Raw genomic sequence first — 23,169 nt, forward strand, 5'->3', positions numbered from 1 at the left:
TCAAAGCTATCCATTTGCTTACTGGAATAGACTTTCTCATTCTTGTGTTTTCTCTTAATATAGATACCTAAATCACCACAGATGATTGAAAGTGTTCCTATTCATCCTAAAGTTCCTTTTCCATTGTTCATCACTCCTATGGGTCATAACTTCTTCCCAAAAGTCTTCCGATCTGGGTAAGCTCCACAGTGCTCGAAAACGGCAGTTTCTTTCCTCTTGCAGCAAACATAAACATAACAACCGCAACAGAATTCTCAACATCGTTAGCTTGTAAAAAAGAAACGTCCTCATGAGGGTCACTCTTTCTTAAACTTTCTGATATGACGTTTGCATCTTTCTAACGTCATAAGAACGTACGCTGTGAAGATAAGCTTCTTCCTTTTCTTCATAGTTCTAAGCGGAGGCATGACGTGCTGCACGTGAACCAGAGTGAGAGGAGCAACCGTGAGAAAGCTAATCAGGTCAGCTAACCTACTGTCTGTTTGCTATAAGTGTGAACTCAGAAGTGAGTAATGAGGTAGAGGTCATGGTGAGTGTGCTCATTAAAGGAAAAAGAGCTGCTATAGTTGTACCATGTTACACCGTTTAACTTTAATGATTGCAATTGTTGGCGTACACTGAACTCACGGTTGCAAAGATTAGGACACAATTCAGAAGCACTTCCTAGTCTTAGATATAGCCATCCCTGCACGTCTTCTACAAAACTGCATGCATGCTGTATAATTAACCTATTAGTTACAATTAGCAGAGGTTTCATGGCAAGGAGGAAAAGCGAGCGAGTCGTTTCAGTGGAAAAGCGTCTTTTTGAACGTGTCAGACAATTCTTCAAAGAAGAACGACGAGCCAAACATCGCATCAGTCTCAATAGGGTCACCGACCGACTGGTAGCTGCCACTGGCCTAGGCAAAACAACGTTGGCAAAGATCCACACAGAATTCTTGTCAAGTCAACAGTTTCAAACAATGAAGAAGAAACACGTTAAACAAGAACGCCCACTGACCATCAACGTTGATGATTTTGATCGAGCAGCAATACGGAGAACAGTACATGAAATGTATGAAAATAGAGACTATCCAACCTTGGACAAACTACTTGTGCGTGTCCGCGAAAAAGGAGTATTTCCTGGCGGGCGGACAACTCTCTTTTGCTGACTGAAGGAAATGGGATTCAGACATACCCTACGTGACAACAAATTATATTTCTATGAACGTAGAGACATTATGAAGCAGCGCCATAATTACCTAAAAAATTAGGCAGAATAGAAGAGAAGACTATCCTATAGTGTACTGGGACAAAACCTGGGCAAACTCACACATGGTTCCGGAGAGACTCTGGCTAGATGAACAGGGACGCGGTGGGTGGAAAAGACCCTCAGGAAAGGGTCAACACCTCATCATACTTCACACAGGAAGTGAAACGGGGTGGACTCCCAATGCAGACTTGGTTTTCAGATCAAAGAACAGCACAGGCTACCACGACGAAATGAACTCAGAGCATTTCTTGGAGTGGTTCCAGAAGCTGTTAGTCAATGTACAGCCAGGCTCCGTTATCATGCTTGATAACGCCCCTTACCACAACTCTGTAGTAGAAAAGGTTCCGACAAAATCAAGCAGAAAAAATAAATGCAAGAGTGGCTTACACGAAAGCGAATTCCTTTTAGTGACAAAGACCTAAAGAAGGATTTGTTTGCAAAAATCCAATTGTCGGTGCCAAACAGAAAGTTGTATGCTACCAACAAAGCTGCCAAGGCATGCGGCCACATTGTCCTCCAATCTCTCGTCGCACATTGCGAACTTAACCCCATAGAGCTGGTCTGCGCTGATGTCAAACAATATCTCAAAGTCCACAACAAAACGTTCAAGCTTGCAGACCTCGAGCAATTGGTTCAGAATGCATTCCAATCCGTCACACCCAAGATGTGGGGCAAACACTGCCAGCATGTGCAGAAAGAGGAAGAGCGCTTCTGGGAGAAGGATGGACTCCAAGAAGACAGCGTGGAGGAATTTATTATAGAACTGGGGATGACGACGATGATATCGAGGTTAGAGACATAGAATTCGAAGGTGAAGAAGAAGACTTCGACGGTCAACAAGACCAATATGAACCTGTTATGGACGAGAACGACAGGAAATTGTTGCCATCAGACGCTGTTTCAGATGCGTAGTAGCGTAACGCTAGCATACAGTAATCGGTTAGTCTAACAAAATAATTGGATAATGACAGTTGCACCACCCATTGTTTCCTCATAGACCTTTGATATGTAAAAACGTTATCCTTTGGTATTCTTTGTTGCAAGGGCTTAGATAATTGATAAACAGAAATGCCAGATCTAGCGGTTTCTAACGATACCAAGATCATCGCGAAAGTCCAAAAAACATTGGAGATATTGATGATTTTCAAAGTTCACGCTTATGGGGAACAGACAGTAGGTTAGCTGTTCACATTCAACTTAGATTAATTACAACCAATTACATTTAATTTGCTCTAACCTAGGTTAGACTCCCGTCTGAACACACGCACAATCTACCAAGCTGAAAGTATTTTGCATAACAGCTGTCATTTTGAACTATACTAACGTTTTCAATGTTTTTTGAGTATAGTAGAACCGCGCCAATCCAAATTACCTTTAGCACCCTGCCTCGTGTACCCAGATCCTCATACGTATCCTGATCTGGGTTTGCTCCCCATTGAAACGGTTATCTAGTCTTCAGCAAATGCGCATATCTGACTATTATAAACATGGACTGTCACATTATTTACAAACAAGCCATAGTAAATGTGCCAGTGATCTGGGTTCCGAGGCAAGGTATGGACCTCCGTTGCTACGTGTTTTGTAATCTGAACAAATTCACTAATCCAAACAGGGATTGGCATGGGGCTGTTTGGATTAGCAAGGTTCAACTGTGATAATTTCTTAAAATTTTCCATCAAGAAATTATATATAATTTTGGATAATAAAGTATTTTTGCCTCAAAAATTGCCGTATGTCTGGGCTTTTGTCTTGGCATGTGTCCACAAACATTGCCAAAAATGACCATTAGACAAAAGCCTGCAGCTTAAGAAGACAACTCAGCGAGAAGCGAGCAACTTCCCTTTCTCAACTATGGCTTCCGCTTTCAAACTGAAATGCCAGTACCACTTCTGTGCAATATACATACCTGCCAACCTCTGGATGTGACCCCCCCGAGACTTGGACGCCCAAATCCCCAGAATTTAGCGTACATTTCTGGAACACAATGTACCAACTGCCATGCCCTTGTATGACAGTGTCTTTGATAGTGTTTCAGAGTCTCCTTCGGCCTCTTCAATAGGCTGTTGCTATCCTGTACCAGCTTCCGCCTAGTCTCGCATAGCCCAACTGTTTCTCATCGATATTCGCGCTTACTGTAACTCTATGTGTTGTAAATAACCAAAGCCACTAGGCCACAGACCAGAAAATAACTTGAAAGATCATTAAAATCAGGACGGAATGCTTGTATGACTTTGACTTCGCTACCGACTCTCTCGGTTGTATTTGTCTGACCCTGTTCAAGGAAATATTAGGACATTTCATATCCCAACCGGAACGCCGGGATGAAGGGCCAAATCCCAGGACAATCCAGGAAAGAAATCAGCAGTTACGGAGAGTGAGACGATGGTGTTCTTAGTCATCGTCATGCAAATTCCTACTAGCAGATGCTGAATCAGTGACAACCAACAGTTGCTCAGACTCTGTGACAGAGCAGCCCAATACTTCAAAATATGGCATTCCTTGACGGTTTGTTTGTTTTGCTCATCCTGGATGCGTAAGTTCCTAATAGAGACAGTCGCTTTGTTGAACTGGTTTAGTTTTTAAACGTGGTTAAGCTAAACTAGTTTAAGGTGCAGCTAGTGGAAACACAGCCCTCAGTGAGGGCTTCACAAATGATTTTTCATGTCGCTTTTAAAAAAAGAATAATCAAACAATAAGACATGATAAAATAGCCTTGTAAAATGCACATATTACACAAATGGCTACTTCAAGAATATGGAAAAAAGTACATGCTGCACTAAAGCAATTAAGACACCACTAGTTGCAATAACAGTCATCAAGAAGCAGCTCCTGAAAAAACCTACCGTTTCAACTTCACCCACTTTGAGCAAATTTTGCTTCACTGATGGTTGTCTTTCATGGTTTTATACTGTCAATGTGAACATTTTGCGTTTAAAGGAGAACTCTCACCAAATACTAAAACTTGTTGAAAGAAAGATACAAGGCCTGGTATCTTCCTGCAGGAAACCTACGGTCCAAACAGCCATAGAAGCAGAGAATCAGCAACGAGTTGTTCAGACGATTCCCCGTATGTACGCAAAGTCTTACTCTCTCGAAGCAACTACTTTCGGTTTTGGTTATAAATCACAACTTGACACCATATGTCTCACAATCCTTACCTTGAAATGTGCACAGATATCGGTCTTCCTTGCTAACCAACAATCAGAGTTACGCATACGCCACATACAGGTACTAAACACGTCTACAAAGGTAATTTTCAATGCTTTATTTCTTCGTTATGGTAAACTACTGCAGTAAACGATTGCAAAGAGTTGTGTCATGAAATGACAGCTTTCATCTGAGAGATAGTTGATTTTGGTGAGAGTTCTCATTTAAACAAATGTCATTGCCTAAGCACATATTAAAGCACAAGCATCTGATCAGGTGTCCAATGCCCCCTTCCATGACTAAAATCAACAAAAAATTGTATAATTCTCTAAGTCAGAATTTCTAAAACAGAAATTAGTTGTTAATATATCATTCAGCTAACATAAAATACAACCCATGTAAAAGCTGTACAACCTCAACCGTTACATGTAGGGATACTTGTGATGACTGAACACTGAGTGAAACTCAATAACAATAATGAACACAAGCCAGCTAGTGATTACTTCAGTAGTCTTAAACTTACGTTCTCAGAACCAGACGACAATAGACTGTTCATCTGCTTGTCACTGACATGGTCTTCACATGTTCTAATCACGGTCTGTAGTTCAATAATGCTCCTAGAAATAAAAGCTTCTCTTGCAAACAGTCAACACACTCATTGTTGTCTTAATTACTGTGGTAAAGTTTCCTTCTGATGCACTGCTGTATGTAAATCAGCATTGACTTTCCTTTGCATCTAGCAAATACAAAAGATCTGTATTAATTGCCAGTTTGTCAACAAGTGCTGGTACTTTGTGTGGAGTTTGGACAAATGTAAAATGTACTCAGAGCTCTCCCCAAGGTGTTTTGGAGTAGCGCAGAGCTACACAATTTGGAGACAAACCTTAATTTTACCCTATATACCTGGCCCCAGTACAGCAATCTGTCAGTTGTGAAAAACAAGTAATTTAGACACAACTTTTACACAGGTAACATATTGTTAAATTTAATTATCTACACAGCAAAGGATGTCTGCACTATGACATTTATAAGAATGCAGTGGCACCTGGCAATCATGAAACAGCCTGATTTCTAACATGTCAAAGACATCCAGAAATCATGCTATGGCATAGAAGAAGCAGTCAAGATGCTGCCAACCCCAATGAGCCAGTTCTCAATGAAGATGAGTCTGACAACATCACAAGTTTGTTTTGCAAAGTGCAGTGACAACTTGCAGTAGTGGCAACAAAGGATATGAAGTCTTCTAGAAATAGTTTCAACTGTTTGGTGATTGTAGTTTGCATATACATATATATATTACATGTATTCCATCTTCATGCAATCATTATATCACTAGCATATTGTAGATGCTCTAGAGTTCATACCATTTACATACTGAAACTCAAAAGCAGACTGGAATGTTCTTTCACTTACCCGACCCCTATTCCCCCGTTGCTTGCCCAAAGGGGGTCACATAATCAAAAGGCTATTGTATTGCCAGACTTAGGTAATGCTGCTGTGATGTTTATCTTGACACAGTTGACAAAGAATACAAGCATATGCATAGCTATAGAATATATGGTATTTCCTTGTTTAAGCGCCACGTCGCACAGGGCTTATTGAAGTGCTGCAAATTAATTTTTCCCCTCCATTCTCGCACTCTTCACTCATTCACACCGTTACCATAGTGTCTGTCTGCTTCTCGATTCTCGTACTTCTCTGAGTAAGATACCACTTTAAGCTTAAACAGGTAGTCCCATGGACAAACAACCAAAGCTTTAAAAATAGGACTTGACAAGAGAATCCTAATGACGCAAGTTGCACATCAAAGTTTGCCTCCGTTGTTAAACTAAAAATGATTGCTCTTCATGGACCTTAGTCAACAATAAGAAGTGTCTTTCACATGATGCAAAGGGAAACGTTTCACTGCATGGTATGTTATAAGCAGTAATTATGTAACCACTCCAACTCAGCGAGAGATCAAGTTTCTAGGCAGAAGCAGCAGCGTTGACTGAAAGGCTACGGAAACTATAGTCGTGACTCATGCGTGGATCTCTTCTAGACGGCAGTATTTGAGCTCTTGTGCGTTCGAATTGTACCTACTCACTACGCAAGCATACATGTAGCAATGAAAGAGAATGGTTAAGAGAATGTAAGTAAGCTAACAGACGTCAATCTCTGTAGTCGCATGTTCTTCTGCTTGCAATACACATTCTACTCTACTTACGTAGTAGTTCATTGTGTTGGGTGCATGGGTTGGATTAGGAACAAAAATTGATAGCATAGCAGATCCCATCATGCAGTGCAATGTTTCTGCTGATGCTTGGTAAAGATGGAGCTCTCGCCCTTTATGAGCTAGTAAGAAAAATAGGCGAGTCTGACTGAGGAAAGTCAAGATTCTTATACAAAGGAATTCTGGTATACTTCTCACACTTACCACTAAATGCTTCTCATTAATTTGGGCCAAAGACACACGTTTTGTTGACATTGATAATAGTGACATCATTTATTACAGAAGCAATCATTTTAAGTTCAACAAGGAAGTAAATATAAAAGTAAAACTAATGCCCTTCAAATTCTCTTGTCAAAAGCTATTCTTAAAGCCTAGGTTGTTTTCCGTGGGAATGCCCCTTTAAAGAAAGCACTGTAGCTTCAAAGTCTTTTTATACCTATGTAAGTTGCACGCTGTAATCTCGCTGAGAGAAAATTTCTGCAAGTGATCAGATGCAATACATGCACTAGACAAGTGACCAGGCCCTGCGGCATTCTTTCAAGGGTGCGGTACTTATTCATTTCAGATTGTTCTACCACACGGCGTTTTTTCAAAGACAGCGTTTTTGAAGGGCAATGCATTAATTAAAGGAGAATTCTCACCAAAATCAACAATCTCTCAGATGAAAGATGTCACATCATGACACAAAACCTAGCAACAGTTTACTGCAGACTTCTACCATAATGAAGAAATAGAGCATTGACTGTCTTGTGTGAGCGTGTTTAGTACCCGTATTTTTCTTTCGGACTAAATCATTGCTGGTTAGCAAGGAAAACCAATACCTGTGAACTTTTCAAGGTAAGGATTGTGAGACATATGGTAGCAAGTTGTGATTTATTGAATAAACAAACTGGGACCCCAAACCTATCGTGACGTGTTTCTTTCTATTATTTGTCTAGTACACTTGTGAAACTTAGTTAGGGTAGTGCTGGGTTCCTTTGCCTGGCAGTACACCTGGTTTGAACCAAAAAGAGTACGATTTCTCAGTCGTTTAGTCTCTGCTTTGGAAAAGTTTGTCATCTAGTATGAGGAGACGCTACAGTACACATGCGGTGAGCCTGGAGCACTGGCACTCTTCTCAGCACTGTTTTCATAGTTGCGGTTTTAAAAATTGTGTTAAGCAACCAAGGGCAGTACACTACAAAACCCAAATGCAGTCAGTAAATGTGCAGCCTTGCCTTGTTGATAAATTCATCATGTGAATTTGGCAAAGGTTCTTCCAAAAGTTCTCTCAACCTATCCATGTTCACCACTAAGACTGTACGAAGAACTTCACGCTCCGAGACAACCCTGTAGAAGGCTGAATTCTGAGTGATACAATCCAGTGTCTGTTGCTCCTGCTCTGAACACCAGTCATGAACATGAACACCAGTCAGTGTTGCCTAGACGGCCCTGATTTGGTTCCTCTAGATGTTCGGTCTCTAATGCACTATCTCTTCTCCACTAGAGTATCAAGCTCGTCTGAGTCTACCTCAGGTTTGTATAAGTATGGCAATATCTGCTCAAATGAAGAACATGCACTCTCTGCCATGACTGCAGAACCCAATTTAAAAAACCACAACCATGAAAACAGCGCTGAGTCGGGGGTGCCGACTAATTAGAAGAGTGCCGGTACCCCAGGCTCACCTCATGTGTAGTGAGAAATCACACTTATTTTTGGTTCAAAACAGGTGTAATGCCAAGCAAAGAAACCCAGCACTACCCTAACTAAGTTTCACAAGTGTACTATACAAATAATAGAAAGAAACACATCACGATAGGTTTGGGGTCCCAGTTTGCTTTCATCAATAAATCACAACTTGCTACCATATGTCTCACAATCCTTACCTTGAAAAGTGCACAGGCATCAGTCTTCCTTGCTAACCAACAATGATTTAGTCCGAAAGAAACATACAGGGTACTAAACACGCCCACACAGAACATTTCAATGCTCTATTTCTCCGTTATGGTAGAAGTCTGTGGTAAACGGTTGCTAGGTGTTGTGTCATGATGTGACAGCTTTCATCTGAGAGATTGTTGATTTTGGTGACAGTTCTCCTTTAAACGAGGAAATACGGTATTCTATGGTTTTATTTCAGTCTTGTTTGATCATACTATAAGATTTAGTGTTACTATTTACATGTTGGTATTAGAACAAAGGCAGCAAAGTGATGTCTTTTTGACTTAAAATAAATTAAAGTGCGTTCACGCATTAGAGAGACTGGTGGAATGTAGGGTACACAGGGTACACCCTAAGGCGTGGTGTAGTGCTTGTGTAAACAAATGTTATGTTGTCACAGGAGGTATGAATGTGTTGCCGCTGGCTGCCTCGCTGGCTTGAAATGCGGTTTGCTTCATGATGCAATGATATACTAAAATTGTACTTTTGCTATAACCCATGACAACAGACCTGGACGTTTCAATGTGCTCACTGGTTTTATGTGTCGGTTGCCTCTTTTAGGAACAGCTATATGTACCAGATACATACACTCATTCACTTCTGGCTCAAAGAAGCGTCTGGAAAACACGAGAACTTGACTAATTTGATCATATCAGAACCAAACTGACCAGCCATTTAGTGCATTCTTGAGTGTTGGTGACATCACTATGAGGACTTTGACCTTCCTGCTTCCTCTGACCTACAGTATAGTCAGAAATGGGGCTTCTATACTAAATGGTGAACTTCAAAATTCTTCTTGGTTACCTAACCATACAACCACCTGACTATAAAACACCAGCCACCATTTACTCAAATTAATTATCACTTTGATTTTATTGAATTTACTTCTACTTACAACTGCGTTCATCTATTTTCTAATTTCTGTATGGCTATGCACAAAGGGAAACATCTCAGAAGTATTGAAAAGACCTGGGTGCTTAAACTGCATGACTTCTTTAAGATAGAAATGCAGAAAGGAGTTTTGCTCTTGGACAAGCCAGCTGACCGTGTAGCTGAGGTTATTGGTATAAATAGGTCCACTGTATATCGGATCTGCAAAGAACAGAAAGAAAGGGACATGTCAGCAGTCCACAGAAGAGGTAAAATGGAACACAGTGGATCAGTTAAAGGGTACACAGACAATTTTCAGAAAGATGTCATTAGACGCAGAATACATAGATTCTATACAGACAAGACCTTCCCTACCATGTCGTTGCTGCATGCAGCTTTAGTACATGAAGTCAACTACCCTTTCTCTAAGACGACTTTATACAAGACAGTACGTAAGATGGGTTTTGCCTACAAAACAATGAACAGGAAAAAATGTCTCTACGAGCAAAATCGCATCTTAACAGCAAGGGCAACTACCTGAAACAAATACAAGAATTCAGAGAAAGAAATAGACCCATTGTATACTTGAATAAAACATGACTACATCAACAAAACACTTCGGAAAAATGCTGGACAGACTATGATAGAAAAAGAGGATTAAGAATTCCTAGTGGAAAAGGGAAGAGGCTGATTGTTTTACACGCAGAAGGAGAAATGGGATGGATACCAAAAGCAGAGTTGGTTTTTTGTGGGGAAAAGAGACACTGGTGACTACCACAATGAAATGAACATTAGTCATTTTATGGAGTGGTTTGAGCATAAACTTCTACCCAAGTGCCCAACTCAATCAGCTATAGTCCTAGACAATGCAAGGTATCACAATGCCGTAGTAGAAAGGATCCCTACGAAGTCTTCCAGAAAGCAAGATATGATTGACTGGCTGGCCAAACATAAAATACTCTATGAGGCAATAATGTTGAAAGTCGAACTGTTTGACCTAATCAAGAGATTCAATCCCATTTCTGTGTACCAGATGGATGTTCTAGCAGCAAAGTTTGGATGTGACTGTCTACGACTACCCGTGGGACACTGCAAGCTCAATCCCATTGAGGGGTATGGGCACAGGTAAAATGACATGCTGCACAGCACAACACAGGGATTGCTGGGTTTACGATGGAAAACATCAAGCGCCTGTGTAGAGAAGGTCTAGCAAACGTTACTGTGAAAAAGTGGGCAAACTGCGTGAGGCACGTACATGAGAAGGTGGACAAGCATTACAGGACAATACACAGTGTGTTAGATGACGTTGTAGAGCAGATTGTCATTGAAGTTGGTTCAGAATCAGAAGATTTGTCGTCGTCTGTAACTGAAAGTTCCAAGGATGAAGACTAGAAACAGATCCTAGACACACTCTTTCTTAGCTAACTGACACCCCAACTGGGAAGTTTACTGTTTTGGGTTACTGTTAACAGCCTGCTAGCTATAACAATTATGTACTTAGCTTTATGCAATTAACCCTAATCCTGCCTTAGTCCCGCCTTTCTCCGCCCCTAACTCATTAAAATACAGGAAATTGGCTCTATTAACTTCAGTTACATCTGTGTACCCAACGGTGAGTGCAATTAGATCCAACAAGTGAAGACCTTTTGATTGATACCAATACCCACCCGGAGAGCAACACCTTTGTTGCGCAAATGGCCACATTCCACCAGTCTCTCTAATGCGTGAACGCACTTTAGATACATTACAGAGTTCTCATCATGATTTTTGCCAGCCAGAAATACATAACTCATCTAAAAGAGCGTGACCATGTGGGCTTGTTGCTAATTGGCCTTGCAATTCTTCCTGTATGCATTGCAGATTAGGTTGCGGCCAACTAGTTATTCAATTAGATTTAAAAACAATACTAAGGGTCACTCCAAAGAACTGTGCAGCTTTAGTGTGCAGTCAAAATAGTGAGGTCCGGTGATTGAGGGAGTTCGTGGAAAGTGTCCTGCGTAGGAATGAGTGCCTCATAAACTGTTAGAACATGATCAAAGACAGTGTCCATTGCCTTTACCGCCAAAGAATCTCACAAAACGCCTATTCTCTGGAATGTTACCAAACGGAAATAAATTGCACGAAAAGAAGGTCAGTCTCTAGACAGTCTAAAAGTAGCACAACAGTTTCCACCGTTCTTGGAGTGACAGAAACAACAGAGAGACCGTTTCTGGGAATGTGATTGCGTCAGTAAGGCTCACATGAAGTGATGGTGTAAAAATGCTGCACTTGGTGGATGAAATTATTGAAACGGCCCCATCAAACGATCTTAACGTACATCTGTCGGGTTTGCTCTGAGATAGCACCCAGATACCCAACATGGTTAGTATGGATTTCCCATTTGGCAAAGCCGTTAGCCTATAATATATCTACGAAATGCTCCTTAACCAAAAGACTGCTGAGAGTAGAAAGACATCTTGCTGACCAATCTGCATAGCTAAATAATAATTGATAAATGGTTGGCAAAACCCGGTCTTCCCCACCTACTCACGCTTCCAACATAGGAGTTAGCATAGATGGAGTAGAAGTGCGAGTGCAGTAAAACAGCTAGCAATACGACTTAGAGCCAAGTTATTCTGTCCTACAAGAACTGGCATTTGGAGACATCGTCAAACTAACAAAAAGAAACAGATCCGATCAAACTCAAACCTCTCTGTCCAAATTCCAACAAACATTTTCACATGCTTGTGCCCTCTCAGCCAGCAACAAACAGCACTAGCTGGCACCTTTGATGGCTTGGCTGGCTCTGGTAACTACCCTGCATTAGGATGTTCTACCCAGCATGTTTAAAAGCTGTTTTGCTGAATTAAGCAGTAAATGACCTTATATATGAAGGTTCTTACAGTTACAGACATAATTATTGAAACATTTCTCGTGTGCATCCAGTGGACATGGCGGTCAAATCTTTTTTAGCCGCTACATGTCAGATGTTTAGGGCGGATACTAGGCAGAGTGCGATCATTGTTTGTTAGGTAGCACCTATGCAAACTGCGCAGGTAAGATCTCAAGTATCAACCATATAGTATTTTGTGCGACCAACTCCGTTTCTAATGCACTCATCTAATTGATTAGGATAGTGAGTAAAATAATTTCATATTTCACTAGTGGTGAGTGATTCCCAAACGTTTGATATTGCTTCTTCCAAATCCTGTTGCGTTGACGAACGTCTTGTCTCAAAGTCGACTCGTCACAAAAAAGGTGTTCAGCCAGCTGTCATTGACAGCTCCAATCCTCGTGCGATGTACACATGCCTCCGTTAAGAGAGAAACTTTCTTAGGCGGCAAACAGCAAAACCAGCAGCAGCAAAACCCCAGTCTGTTCAGGTACCGTCTGGTTGTTCTGTCCCTGATTTCTATGCCTTCCATTCTCATTTTTTCTGTTATTTGAGATGCGGAAGTGTAGGAGCGGTTCAATGAAGCGATTGCACACAAACGATGTCTACTAGCCTCATCGACTTTGAATGAATGACCTGCTCCTGGGCGATGATTGAGTGTTTGCTCATCTTCCAGTTTCTTAATGGTTTGGCAGATTGTTGTTCGTGAAATGCCTGGAAGGAGTTTTGTTACTTCAGATGGTGTGAAGCCAGTGGTGTGAAGCACAACGATCTCTTTTTGTTTTTCCAGCTGAGACATGACTGATGAAGAATTGTAATTTCAGCTGCACACTAACGCGTTTTAATTAGCTTGACGTTTGCGCTGCTTGTTTTAATTGGCTTTTACATTTCTACTTATTGTACAACGTAAATGCGGGGTTTTCCTACCAGGTATGCAAACCGGAAATGTTTCAATAATTATGTCCACAACTGTAGTTTAGATACATTTATTTCTAAGGTTGCACCAATAAGACAATTATACTTATTTCCATAAGCAATAGTCTAGACCAATATAGGCTGATACCGATAGCTGATCCAATATTTCATCAACGTTTACAAAGTTGACAATTATATTAATTAACATCAAGTCATATTCATGGTATTGTACGTCTTCATACTAATGGATGACCACAAGAACCACACTGCAAACATTGCAGATATCAAATTGTTGGTCCCCTCGTATGTGAAATAGTTCTCAGATGAAAAATGTCTTCTTCAGCTTCAATTTCATCAACACATGCCCCTCACACACCAATCACAGTTGTACACATGTACATGATTTTAGTGGCTGCAACAAAACCGATCAGCCAATATCCAACAGCTGATCCGATTATTGGTGCAACCTTATTCATTTTCTTATTTAATAAAGACATGCTATTGGTTAGTCATACTTGACTGATATCTGCTTCAATGGCTTTCTTTGACAATAACATTCTTTCTTTTAGACAATTCAACTGTGTTTCCATTTCTAGAAATTCGCTTTGATGCTTGTCTGCACATTCTGCAAGAGCCTGCTGTTGTAGTTCAAATGCATTTACCTACATATACATAACAGAACATAATAAAGCAAATCAAAGCAAGGATGTTGCTGACTTCATTGTCCATGTTGTCCATTATGAGCTTTTCCAGTTTGTCAACGTAGTTTCCAATGGTGGCCATGACCCTCCTATGTAAATACTGCCTCTCATTTTCCTGTAACAGTGTAAACAATTAATCAAGTAAAATTTATTTATTGAATTAAACCTCAAACGTTTGCACATTTTTGAATTTGAATCAGAGCATTTGCTAAACTGAGTTAAATGTAGTAAATCAAACTTATAGCATGCACTTCCAAAAAAACCCACGATGGAGAAAAAAACCCTGAAGAGAATGCAATTTTAGTCAAGATGAACGTGTTGTTTATGCAATCGGAATGCAAAGTCAGCTAACTGCAGCCATGCGCCTTCATCTGATTATAGTATGTTCCAGAATTAGAGGCAGTTATGAATAATGGGTATGTCATAGACGTGTTCCTGACCAATATTCCCATGATCATTTTAAAAAATGACTTATCAACTGCTAGTATCTCCATTTTTCTACATTCTGTTTGCACTGAGGTCACTCATACTGAGACCTAGTCTATTAAACAAAGCTGACAAAATTCACATCAACTTATGATGCTGAAAAGCATGAATAAAGCTGAGTAAGATGCACTCCTTCACACCGGTCTTTGTGTTCTCTTATAGCTTTGTACTGTATCTTCACATGAAAAGTGATTACCTTACTGACAAGATCAATTATCAGTTGAGTGGCTACATTCAATATAATTCTCTGTTATTGGCCAACAAGAAATTATGCAGCTTGCCGTTTTTGTTCAGCTGATCCATTGTGTTGAACTTGTTCGGTGCAGTTTAATTACTAACTAATTGACTACATACCGGAATATTCTCTATTTGCGAAATAATACTAACAATGTCCATACCTCTAGTCTGTATGCAGAGTCAGTATACAGTCTGTTCATGTCATTCCTAAATGTTTATTTAGGAATGTCTGTTTATGTCATTCCTAAATAAACATCGTGTGGCATGATGTATGAAAACATCCAGCCTACTTCGGTTCTACTTATGATCAATCAATTAGAACCTATAAAAGTTATAGGCTAATGCTCTCAACAATTATGCAAATAACTACATCTATAGTTACACTGTTGAGAGTTCTACATCTGCTACCACTAGCTTTAGTTTGATTATGCCTGATTCCTGCACTCATTTATAACTAATAGTCCAGGGTTCTAGCCAGGCATGCTAAGCGTAGTGGCCTGCTATGCCTTCAGAACTGCCTGCTACGCCTTCAACATACCCTCTACCCATTCAGAGCTGACCGCTACGCCTCCAACATACTGGATACACATGTACTAAGTACACACACGCACTGTGCACTCCCTCTCCAAAGTTATGACAACGGGGAGGGACTAACTACATAGCGTCCGTTCAGTACCTGCTAAAATGTTTATCAATAGAGTGATAATGAGGGGAAAGTGGAGACTTGGCAATCATGAGTCTCTAATTGCATACCTATAGTATTGTAACTACTACATTTGTTGCCTGGCAATAGTTATGAGACAGGCCATGTTCACACTGCTAGTTATAGCATAGTTATCCAACCAGGGTCTAGTAACTAAACTACAGTGTGAACACTAGCCGTGGTTATCGAACTAAGCTTGTGACCTTGGTTAGAGTGTAGTTACAATAAGCGTAGTTACAGTAGTTACGCATTCGTAGTTGGCCTAGATGATTAGTTTCGCTTAGCGAGGAAGGGTCTGGCTATGCAAGACTACTAAATGATGTCTAGTCATAACTCCCAAAGTCTGCTGTTGAAATGATGCATTTTATAAGACATACCAACGTGCATGTAACAAACTTCCGTTTGTGCGCATTCCATTTCCGAATACATAGTACTAAATGTTCACGCTAGTGTAACTATTATACTGTAGTTACCAAACTACGAATATAACTAGAGCTGCATAACTCCGTTATAACTAGCAGTGTTAACACGGCCACAGATTCCTAGAGCGTGGTACAGTACATGTAGGCATCCTAAACCACTTCCCAAACCAGCAGTAATTATTTAATTTTATCTCAGAAATTTGCAAGAACAGGTACATGCCACACCCATATGCCAGACTTTTGTGCAAGCCCAAAAATCCTGGCTAGAATGCTCTAGTCCCCCGTCCAAGACCCTCAAAAGACGCTGCCTTGTTAAGGTTCAGTTGCAAACAATGCAGGACTAATTGCCCGTTTGCGAGCAGCTTTCCACTAAACTTCTAAGCACAATTCCACTTGTTGGCCATTTCAAATGGGTAAAGTTACGACAAACAGCCATTTTTAGCATGGCACATAAACAAACTTGAAGCTAAGCGCCAAATCGTAATTTTCATTGTACTTTTACCAAGTTGAACTTCTGTTCTTATGCTACATAATTTTATACTAAATTCATGCTTGTTTTGGTATTGTAAATGCCTATGAACGAAAGTAAGCCAATCTCAACTAGCAGTTTGGAAAGTGAGGCAGTGAACAGCAGATTGACTGCATTTCCTCTTCCGACAAAGCAGAACTACAGGACTTGACAACAACTGTTCTGAGACCGGTTTCCGCAGCATACAGAGTGTCCACAGAAGACGTACACGTGTATCTGCTTCATCTTGAGTGCGTATAGCAACCATTTCATCGTTTTGTGATGTCATGAAATCTCCTGCCCTACGCAATCTAGAGCATGCAGTTTTCGTCGTGAGTAATGTAAAGCTCATCGTCTTCGTGCATGCAAATGAGGTCCCAAGTATGTAAATGAGCTACACCTGTGCGAGTCGACCCTCATCGCAAGCGTTTTGTATGCGAGTCGCACAAAAATTTTCTATAGGCCCTTGATCTGGTCTACAAATTTTGACAACAAGCGGAACATTGTAGATGAAGTTTGTGTCTTCCGCTCAAAGATTTGATTGAAAGTTTGCTGTACCGCGGTCACTGACAAAGTCAACTCAGACTGAATAACTCTCTGATTTTCTACACAAGAGAGAATTATATATAGGCACTTAATTGAATGGCAAGATCTGCAAATGTTCTTGGTGTTGTTGTTATGCTTTGTAAGAGTGCCATGCCATCTTCAACGTATATACTATAGACCGCATTGTTTGGAATTATATAGGCTTAGGTACCATTTGCATGTCTTTGAAGTTTCTCCAAAGCAGCAAAAAGTTGGATTTCATCATGCAATGACCCATCCAAATTGACTAGAGACCAAAGTACTGATCCTAACTAAAGAGTACTTTTCAATAATTTGTGTAAGTCCAATGACGGTCGAGACTTTGCAGAGATGATTGTATACAACTGCATGAAAATTTTAGGATCGATTTTAATAGCTATTGCTTCTTCTGCCGTTCAACTCTGCGTATATTGTGGCAGCTTTAAAAAATGTTCCAACGGCTTTGCTGAAAACGTGATAAGGGACAATCTACATCTGTCAGACAGTGACAAAAGCAACTGCATTGCAGTCTAGTATCGTCATATGCTCAAACTTGTGCGATCTCCATAGTTTGACAAGATGGTAAGTCTTTGTAAAGTTCGTCTTCGGTATCCAGGAGGCAGAGAGCTAGCGCAGCTCTACCTGGGCAGTCATACTATTCAGCCAATTAGCACCTTCTAAGCCCCGTATTTGAACCACGTGCCTAATTCAGTCTGCCTTGAGCCACTGTGAGTGCAACATCCGGATACCCTCTGAGTGTTCGTGACTCTATATTATAAACTTTCTTGCTTTCCCATGCTGGAAGCAACACTTACACGAGTTTGCCTAGGGAGGTAGAGGTGCCATTCGACGGATTCGTTCGACCATGCCTACTTGATGGATTAGCGTTGCCACATTTCATAACTCCTACGGTTTTGCTCGATATCGGGTCAAACAGAATACGTGAGAGTCGTGCTATCTTGTACATGTACCGTAGGTGACTGTTTGCAAATAGGAAGTGTGAACATTAGTCACTGTCAGAATCCTAATAGGTTTACAGTAAGGTGTATTACCAGTTGGAGACATCTGACTTTTAATTACTGTTACGTTTTGACAAATTCGCCTGTGGGCATTCTTTAACGCATGGTAACTTCCTACATCGCACAGAGATGTGGTCGTTACTCATCAAAACAACAGGATAACTTAGGATAACTTACAATAGAGCATTCTATAACAACTCTTCCTGTCTCACACATACAATAGAGAACAAAGTTAGTGGAACCACGGAAAGACGGAACGTTGTAAACCACTGACAGCGTAACCATGTGAAGTCAATATAAATTCACAAAAGCAGCTCTTATCAGTCATTATTTAGAGTACATCCAAACATACAGCAGCACAGAAACAAAGCAAACAACGTCTAGAGAAGATAAAATTCGCCTATGGCTGTGCCTTTAACTCACGCTAGCTTTCTACCTCCTCTGTTCAGTATCTACATCAGCTTGTTGTCACACTGGAAATGAAAAGTTTCTTTCATGCCTCTGTAGTATTACTAGTATTATATGCTAACGCAAAGAAAGGTAATGCTAAAGCTATATCAAACTCTAGAGACAGAGGCAAAGTTGTGCAATTTACTAGAGGTTTAATTAAATCCACAACAGGGTCATAGTGTGATGTCTAGAAATAGGGGCTCTTCACAATTTTTCGGAACACACGCACTTCTTACTGGCTTTTGTTTAATTAAGTTAACTGATAGGTTTGCTCTTACAGTGTTAATACACACTATATATGTACAGGATTCTTGCTGCAGCACGGCAGCGTGGTACTGTGTCATGCTCCAGGAGTGTGCCACGCTCAGAAATGGTAAGTAGGAGTCCAAAGTCTTACAGCTAGGGAAAATTTGAGAATTGCATACGTACTGAAACATGTACAATACCATATGACTTAGTAAAGGTGACAATAACCACAAATCTAGGCTCTTACAAAATAACGTGTGATGATAGCTTCATTCCAAACATGCGCTCAGGTGTTGATTGCAGTCCTGGATGGGATGCCTCTGATCCTAGTCCTGGATGCCCTGCAAGTGACCTGGAAAGTACACCTCTTGTCTGGGAAGCAATCTAGAGTACTCTAGACTATTCATGGCTTCATGCAAAGCAACAACAGTAGTACAGTCAATCAATGCTTGACTAGACAGATGTTCTGTAGTTTCGTCTACAAAACTTGCACATACACAATCTATGAACATTGCTAAGAAGGGGTTACTGGCGATTGAAGTTGATTTCCTTGCCAGGGCACTGCAACGTATGTTACATGCAATAGCTACAATGCAAAGTCTACCTCACTTAATATCGGCTCCAGTGCGCACGTCTGACTGTAAAGAGCAGACTACATGTGTCGTGGACCTGGCCATCCTGCCATGCTCCCAAAAATGTCTAGCGAGAACCCTGCATGTATATCTATACAACACACCATGCATGTATATCTATACCCAGACACATAGTTAGCTAGGTACCTGTACCTGTGCAAATGCTCGGTAAACATACCTACTTAATTAATTACCATAATTATTCTAATCGAAGCACCCCTCTTACTGAAGCGCCATTTGGAGTTACAATTATTTATTAGGCTCTCGTTAGAGTGCCTTTTTGAAACACAATTATTTTTAGAGGCTGTTAATTATTGAGAATCATTGCAACAGGTCTTGATTGATTGCCTAAATGGTGCCTCACTGCTGTATCCTGTAACATTTTCTAGATGGTAATTGAGGAACAGCTGTAGTTGAAGATTTGCAAATTAAAGCACAGGTTAGGGTGTACCTAACATGTTTCCTTATTTTCCTAGTGGTGTAGTACCTTACATTCTACAATGATCCCTATGATTCTAATTATGTAAGCACCCCCTAAATGAAGCACCTTTGTGAAGCCATAATTATTTACACTCTAATTGGAGAGCCATTTAGATTGGTAATTATTATTTAGAGGCACTATAAATAGAATAATTAGGGTAGTAGCATAAAATTGACTAGTTATAGTGTGTGCGCGTTCGCTAGAAGAATTGACAAGGACAAGATGAGGCAAACTGGCGAATGAAAGCCTGCATAATAGTTGCTATTGGAAGCTAAGTAGACCGTACGCTTGTACTCAGCCAATATATACTCCATACTAGCAGAAACTGCTTGTTCTATACAGGTGACACTGTATATTTAATCTAATAATTTACTAGGAAACCACTTTGTCTACTAGATTCAAATCTGATATTTGATTAGAGAGTATTTCTAAGCATTACGTATTTAACAGTCCACAAATATCAAGACCACGCTTAGAAATCACTAATGGTGGGGCTATAGCTCTGTCTAGCCCATGCCGCTACGCCTTCATTAGAAACCCTTACTAGAGGATAACACCCAACAGAAACTTGCTGTATACTCTGACAACTCTGACTGACTAGCTACTGCATAGCTGACACATTCTATAGATACCAACTGACGTAATCTTCTGCAACAGTTCGTCATTGTAGCAGAAGAAACTGGCCGTTAGAACTAAGGTTAACATGTACCTAACCCTATGCGGCTTATGTTACCTTCTGCAAAAACTGTTTACTACGGAAAGCAGGCGTATTTGGTTTAGTAGGTATCCCGGATATGGTCAACAATAGCCAATATATATAGTACTTTTGCTCTCTTCAGGTGAGCTTCTTGGTCTATCAATTGTCATGAATAGTTATTGCTTGTACTGAAGAAGCCCAATCGATAACTGACGTTCAACTGTAAGTCATTATAGATATGCAATGAACGGCATTTAGAAGTGGGGGCATGGTACCTAAAAGTTCCCTGTTTCTCGTGTACTTTGGACATTCTGAAAGCAAACAAGCTGATTGTAGTACTTGGTGATCAGCGGCAATTAGTCCCGCAATGGTTGCAACACATTTGATCGATTTTATGATGTTGGACGGGGGACTATAAAGCCCATCAAAAAGCAAAGCTTAATTAACTCTTCTGTACTGGTAATTGAAGCTGTGTTTACACCATTGCTTCCACAGCTATGAGCCTTCTAAAAACAACCACAGGATGTCACAAACAATTACAAATCTAGACACTAATTTCTTTCTAAATGCCCTGCTTGTAAACAGCAAACCAAGAAAGTCATTGATTTCTTGTTAACATGCAGGTGCAGACAAGTAAGTTCTGTTGTTCATTTCCAACAAGACGTGGCAATCACAAACATGAATTAGACTGTTCTGCTTCCATAAACGTTTGCAAATCTGATTGGTGAACCTGGTTTGTTCATTGTCTCTGGTTCCCACGTGCAACAAAATTGCAAGTACTGCTAGGCGATTAGACCGCATTAAAGGCGTGGCACATTCTTGAGCATTACAGACCTAGCCAGTCAGTCAGCCAAATAGCCACAGACTGAAAGTCAGTTTACTCCTATAAGTTTGAGAAGCTTCTTGCCCAGTCTCGTAAAGCAGTACAAACTACATATATAGTTTTGCGTCCAGAGCCTGCATCACTCGCAAACCTCCCGCATGTCCCTCCCCTAAACACCTGCACATGCGCCAGCCGCCATATTGTCACTTGTCCATCTCGTGCATCCACGCGGCAGCTGCCAATTAAGACCACAGTTGCGGTGTGCATTATATGTAGTGTGTAGTCACTTTAAACATATTAAAGCTGTGAGCCTGTAAAACCTACTGACTACAATATCGTGTTAGTATTAAAAAGATACCACGTACATGTGTACTGTCCGCCCACAACTAAATTCAGGAAGAGGCTGACTCGAGACTATGTATGTAGTTTGTATGGCCTAAATTTTATAAAGTCACGTTACTTATGGCTCATAGCTTCAACTACGTACTTGGCGCTATACATCCAGATGTAAAAAAAGTAAAAACAAGACAATCCTAAAAGATCTGAGACAACTTCCAACATCTTCCTAAAAACCCATATGCATAATGTCTTCTCAAATTGTTAATGAGATTGCGATTGCAACATGTATGGTCCTTACCTCCTATTAGCTAAGTACAGGATCAGGAAGAGAACTCTCAATGAATGAGTTAGACCTCTGGTTTTGGAAAAATAGAATACTCTAGATATCTTTTGTATGATTTCGTTTTTCCACTAACATGCGTTTACTCTCTAGATCACAGTGCTTGATCTAGATTGCTCACTTATGACAGTTTACAGAATGTCTATTGACGTATTTATTAGATAATTGCCTAATAGAATTATGATAGCAAGATAATGTGTACTTGTAGCAACTTAGCCTCCTTTCATGTGCAGAAATATTGTACTGCTCTTTCTTTCCTGTTTACCAGGAAGTTGGAAACCCGGATAAACAGAAATCCAAGCTCTGGTGGTTTTAAACAATATAAAGTTAACTTTTCTGTGACCTAGGGTAAGTGAGATATATGTATATAGCAAATTTATGATGTAAAAAGTGAACGTAAATAGAGAGTAAGTTGCATACAAATGGGCCTTAGCATCGAATTTCCAGACCAGAGAGGGTGTGACTCTGCAGTAGTCTGGACCAGAACAATACTAAAATGATTTCAGAAATAGCCTTCTTAAAGCTAGTTCACAATATGTGAGGGAGAGCAATCTGTTCCTAAAGAATCGATCCTATTCTGTCTGGTCCATCAAAAGTTGAAAGATTGCAACAGGAAATGACTAGGTACTGTTACCCAATCACGAAAGTGCAAAACAAGGATGACATAATCATGCAGCCGCAAATGGTAATTAGCAGAACGGAGGGTACACGTATTGTGAACACTACCGGACGTGACGGAGAGCTGTCCGTCATGATCGAACCAGCCTTTAGCCAATCAGCGTCTTACAACCGGAATGTTCGTTGTAAATTCTGATTGGTTTAGCAGTAATTGGTTATGCTAAGTGCATGCATGCGCCTTAGTTTTAGTTTCAGTTCCTAGTCAATCTGCCAACTACGAGAAATGTGAAGTTTTATTGCCCCATCTTCCAAGAAAGGTTTTTAGTAGCACATGCCAGAAGAAGTACTCATTGACTACTTTTATTTGTTGCCATTTTCAAAAGCTGTCTGTTGTTGTGATAAATTACAATAATATAATCGCCTTGAGCATCCAGTGCGTGCATGCGGGTCTCAAGGTTGCTTTTTACCCCCAAAACGATAGAAACGTCTGCGGAATTTTGCAGTTGTACATTAACTAGAAGTATATGAAATAGATTAGTGTCACTAAACTAGAGCTAATGATGTCTAGCAGTCAGTGCCTAATGTCCACATACGGGCAACTGTGAACCAGATGTGGGTTGCAGTTACATTGACGTAGGTTTCTATTGACTGATTTCTTCTACTACAAGACCTCACATACTATTAAATGATCTTTAGGTTGAAGTTAGAACCGTTTAA

The 23,169-nt window shown here is 40.4% G+C and overlaps 1 protein-coding gene across 1 annotated transcript; it reads right to left on the reverse strand.

Annotated features, from left to right (window-relative positions):
- Positions 1-3,856: 3,856 nt before the first annotated feature.
- Positions 3,857-13,998, reverse strand: LOC134177035 (uncharacterized). Its single transcript, XM_062643736.1, has 5 exons — positions 13,904-13,998; positions 13,702-13,848; positions 5,074-5,135; positions 4,923-5,016; positions 3,857-3,919 (listed from the first exon to the last, which is right to left on the reverse strand). Exons 1-5 carry the CDS (start codon positions 13,967-13,969, stop codon positions 3,857-3,859), a joined length of 432 nt encoding a protein of 143 aa, XP_062499720.1. The 5' UTR covers positions 13,970-13,998.
- Between the last annotated feature and the right edge of the window lie 9,171 nt (positions 13,999-23,169).

This window comes from Corticium candelabrum, chromosome 3 (genome assembly GCF_963422355.1).
Source record: "Corticium candelabrum chromosome 3, ooCorCand1.1, whole genome shotgun sequence".
Taxonomy (NCBI): Eukaryota; Metazoa; Porifera; class Homoscleromorpha; order Homosclerophorida; family Plakinidae; genus Corticium; species Corticium candelabrum.

What these genes read in the sequence shown, in the direction of transcription:
- LOC134177035 (XM_062643736.1), bottom strand. Translation starts at nt 13,969, where the DNA reads ATGGCCACCATTGGAAACTACGTTGACAAACTGGAAAAGCTCATAATG. An exon ending in TGGACAACATGGACAATGAA is followed by an intron (nt 13,849 to 13,903) that starts GTCAGCAACATC and finishes ATGTATATGTAG; the next exon opens with GTAAATGCATTTGAACTACA. An exon ending in TGTCGTCTGGTTCTGAGAAC is followed by an intron (nt 3,920 to 4,922) that starts GTAAGTTTAAGA and finishes TTTTTTTAAAAG; the next exon opens with CGACATGAAAAATCATTTGT.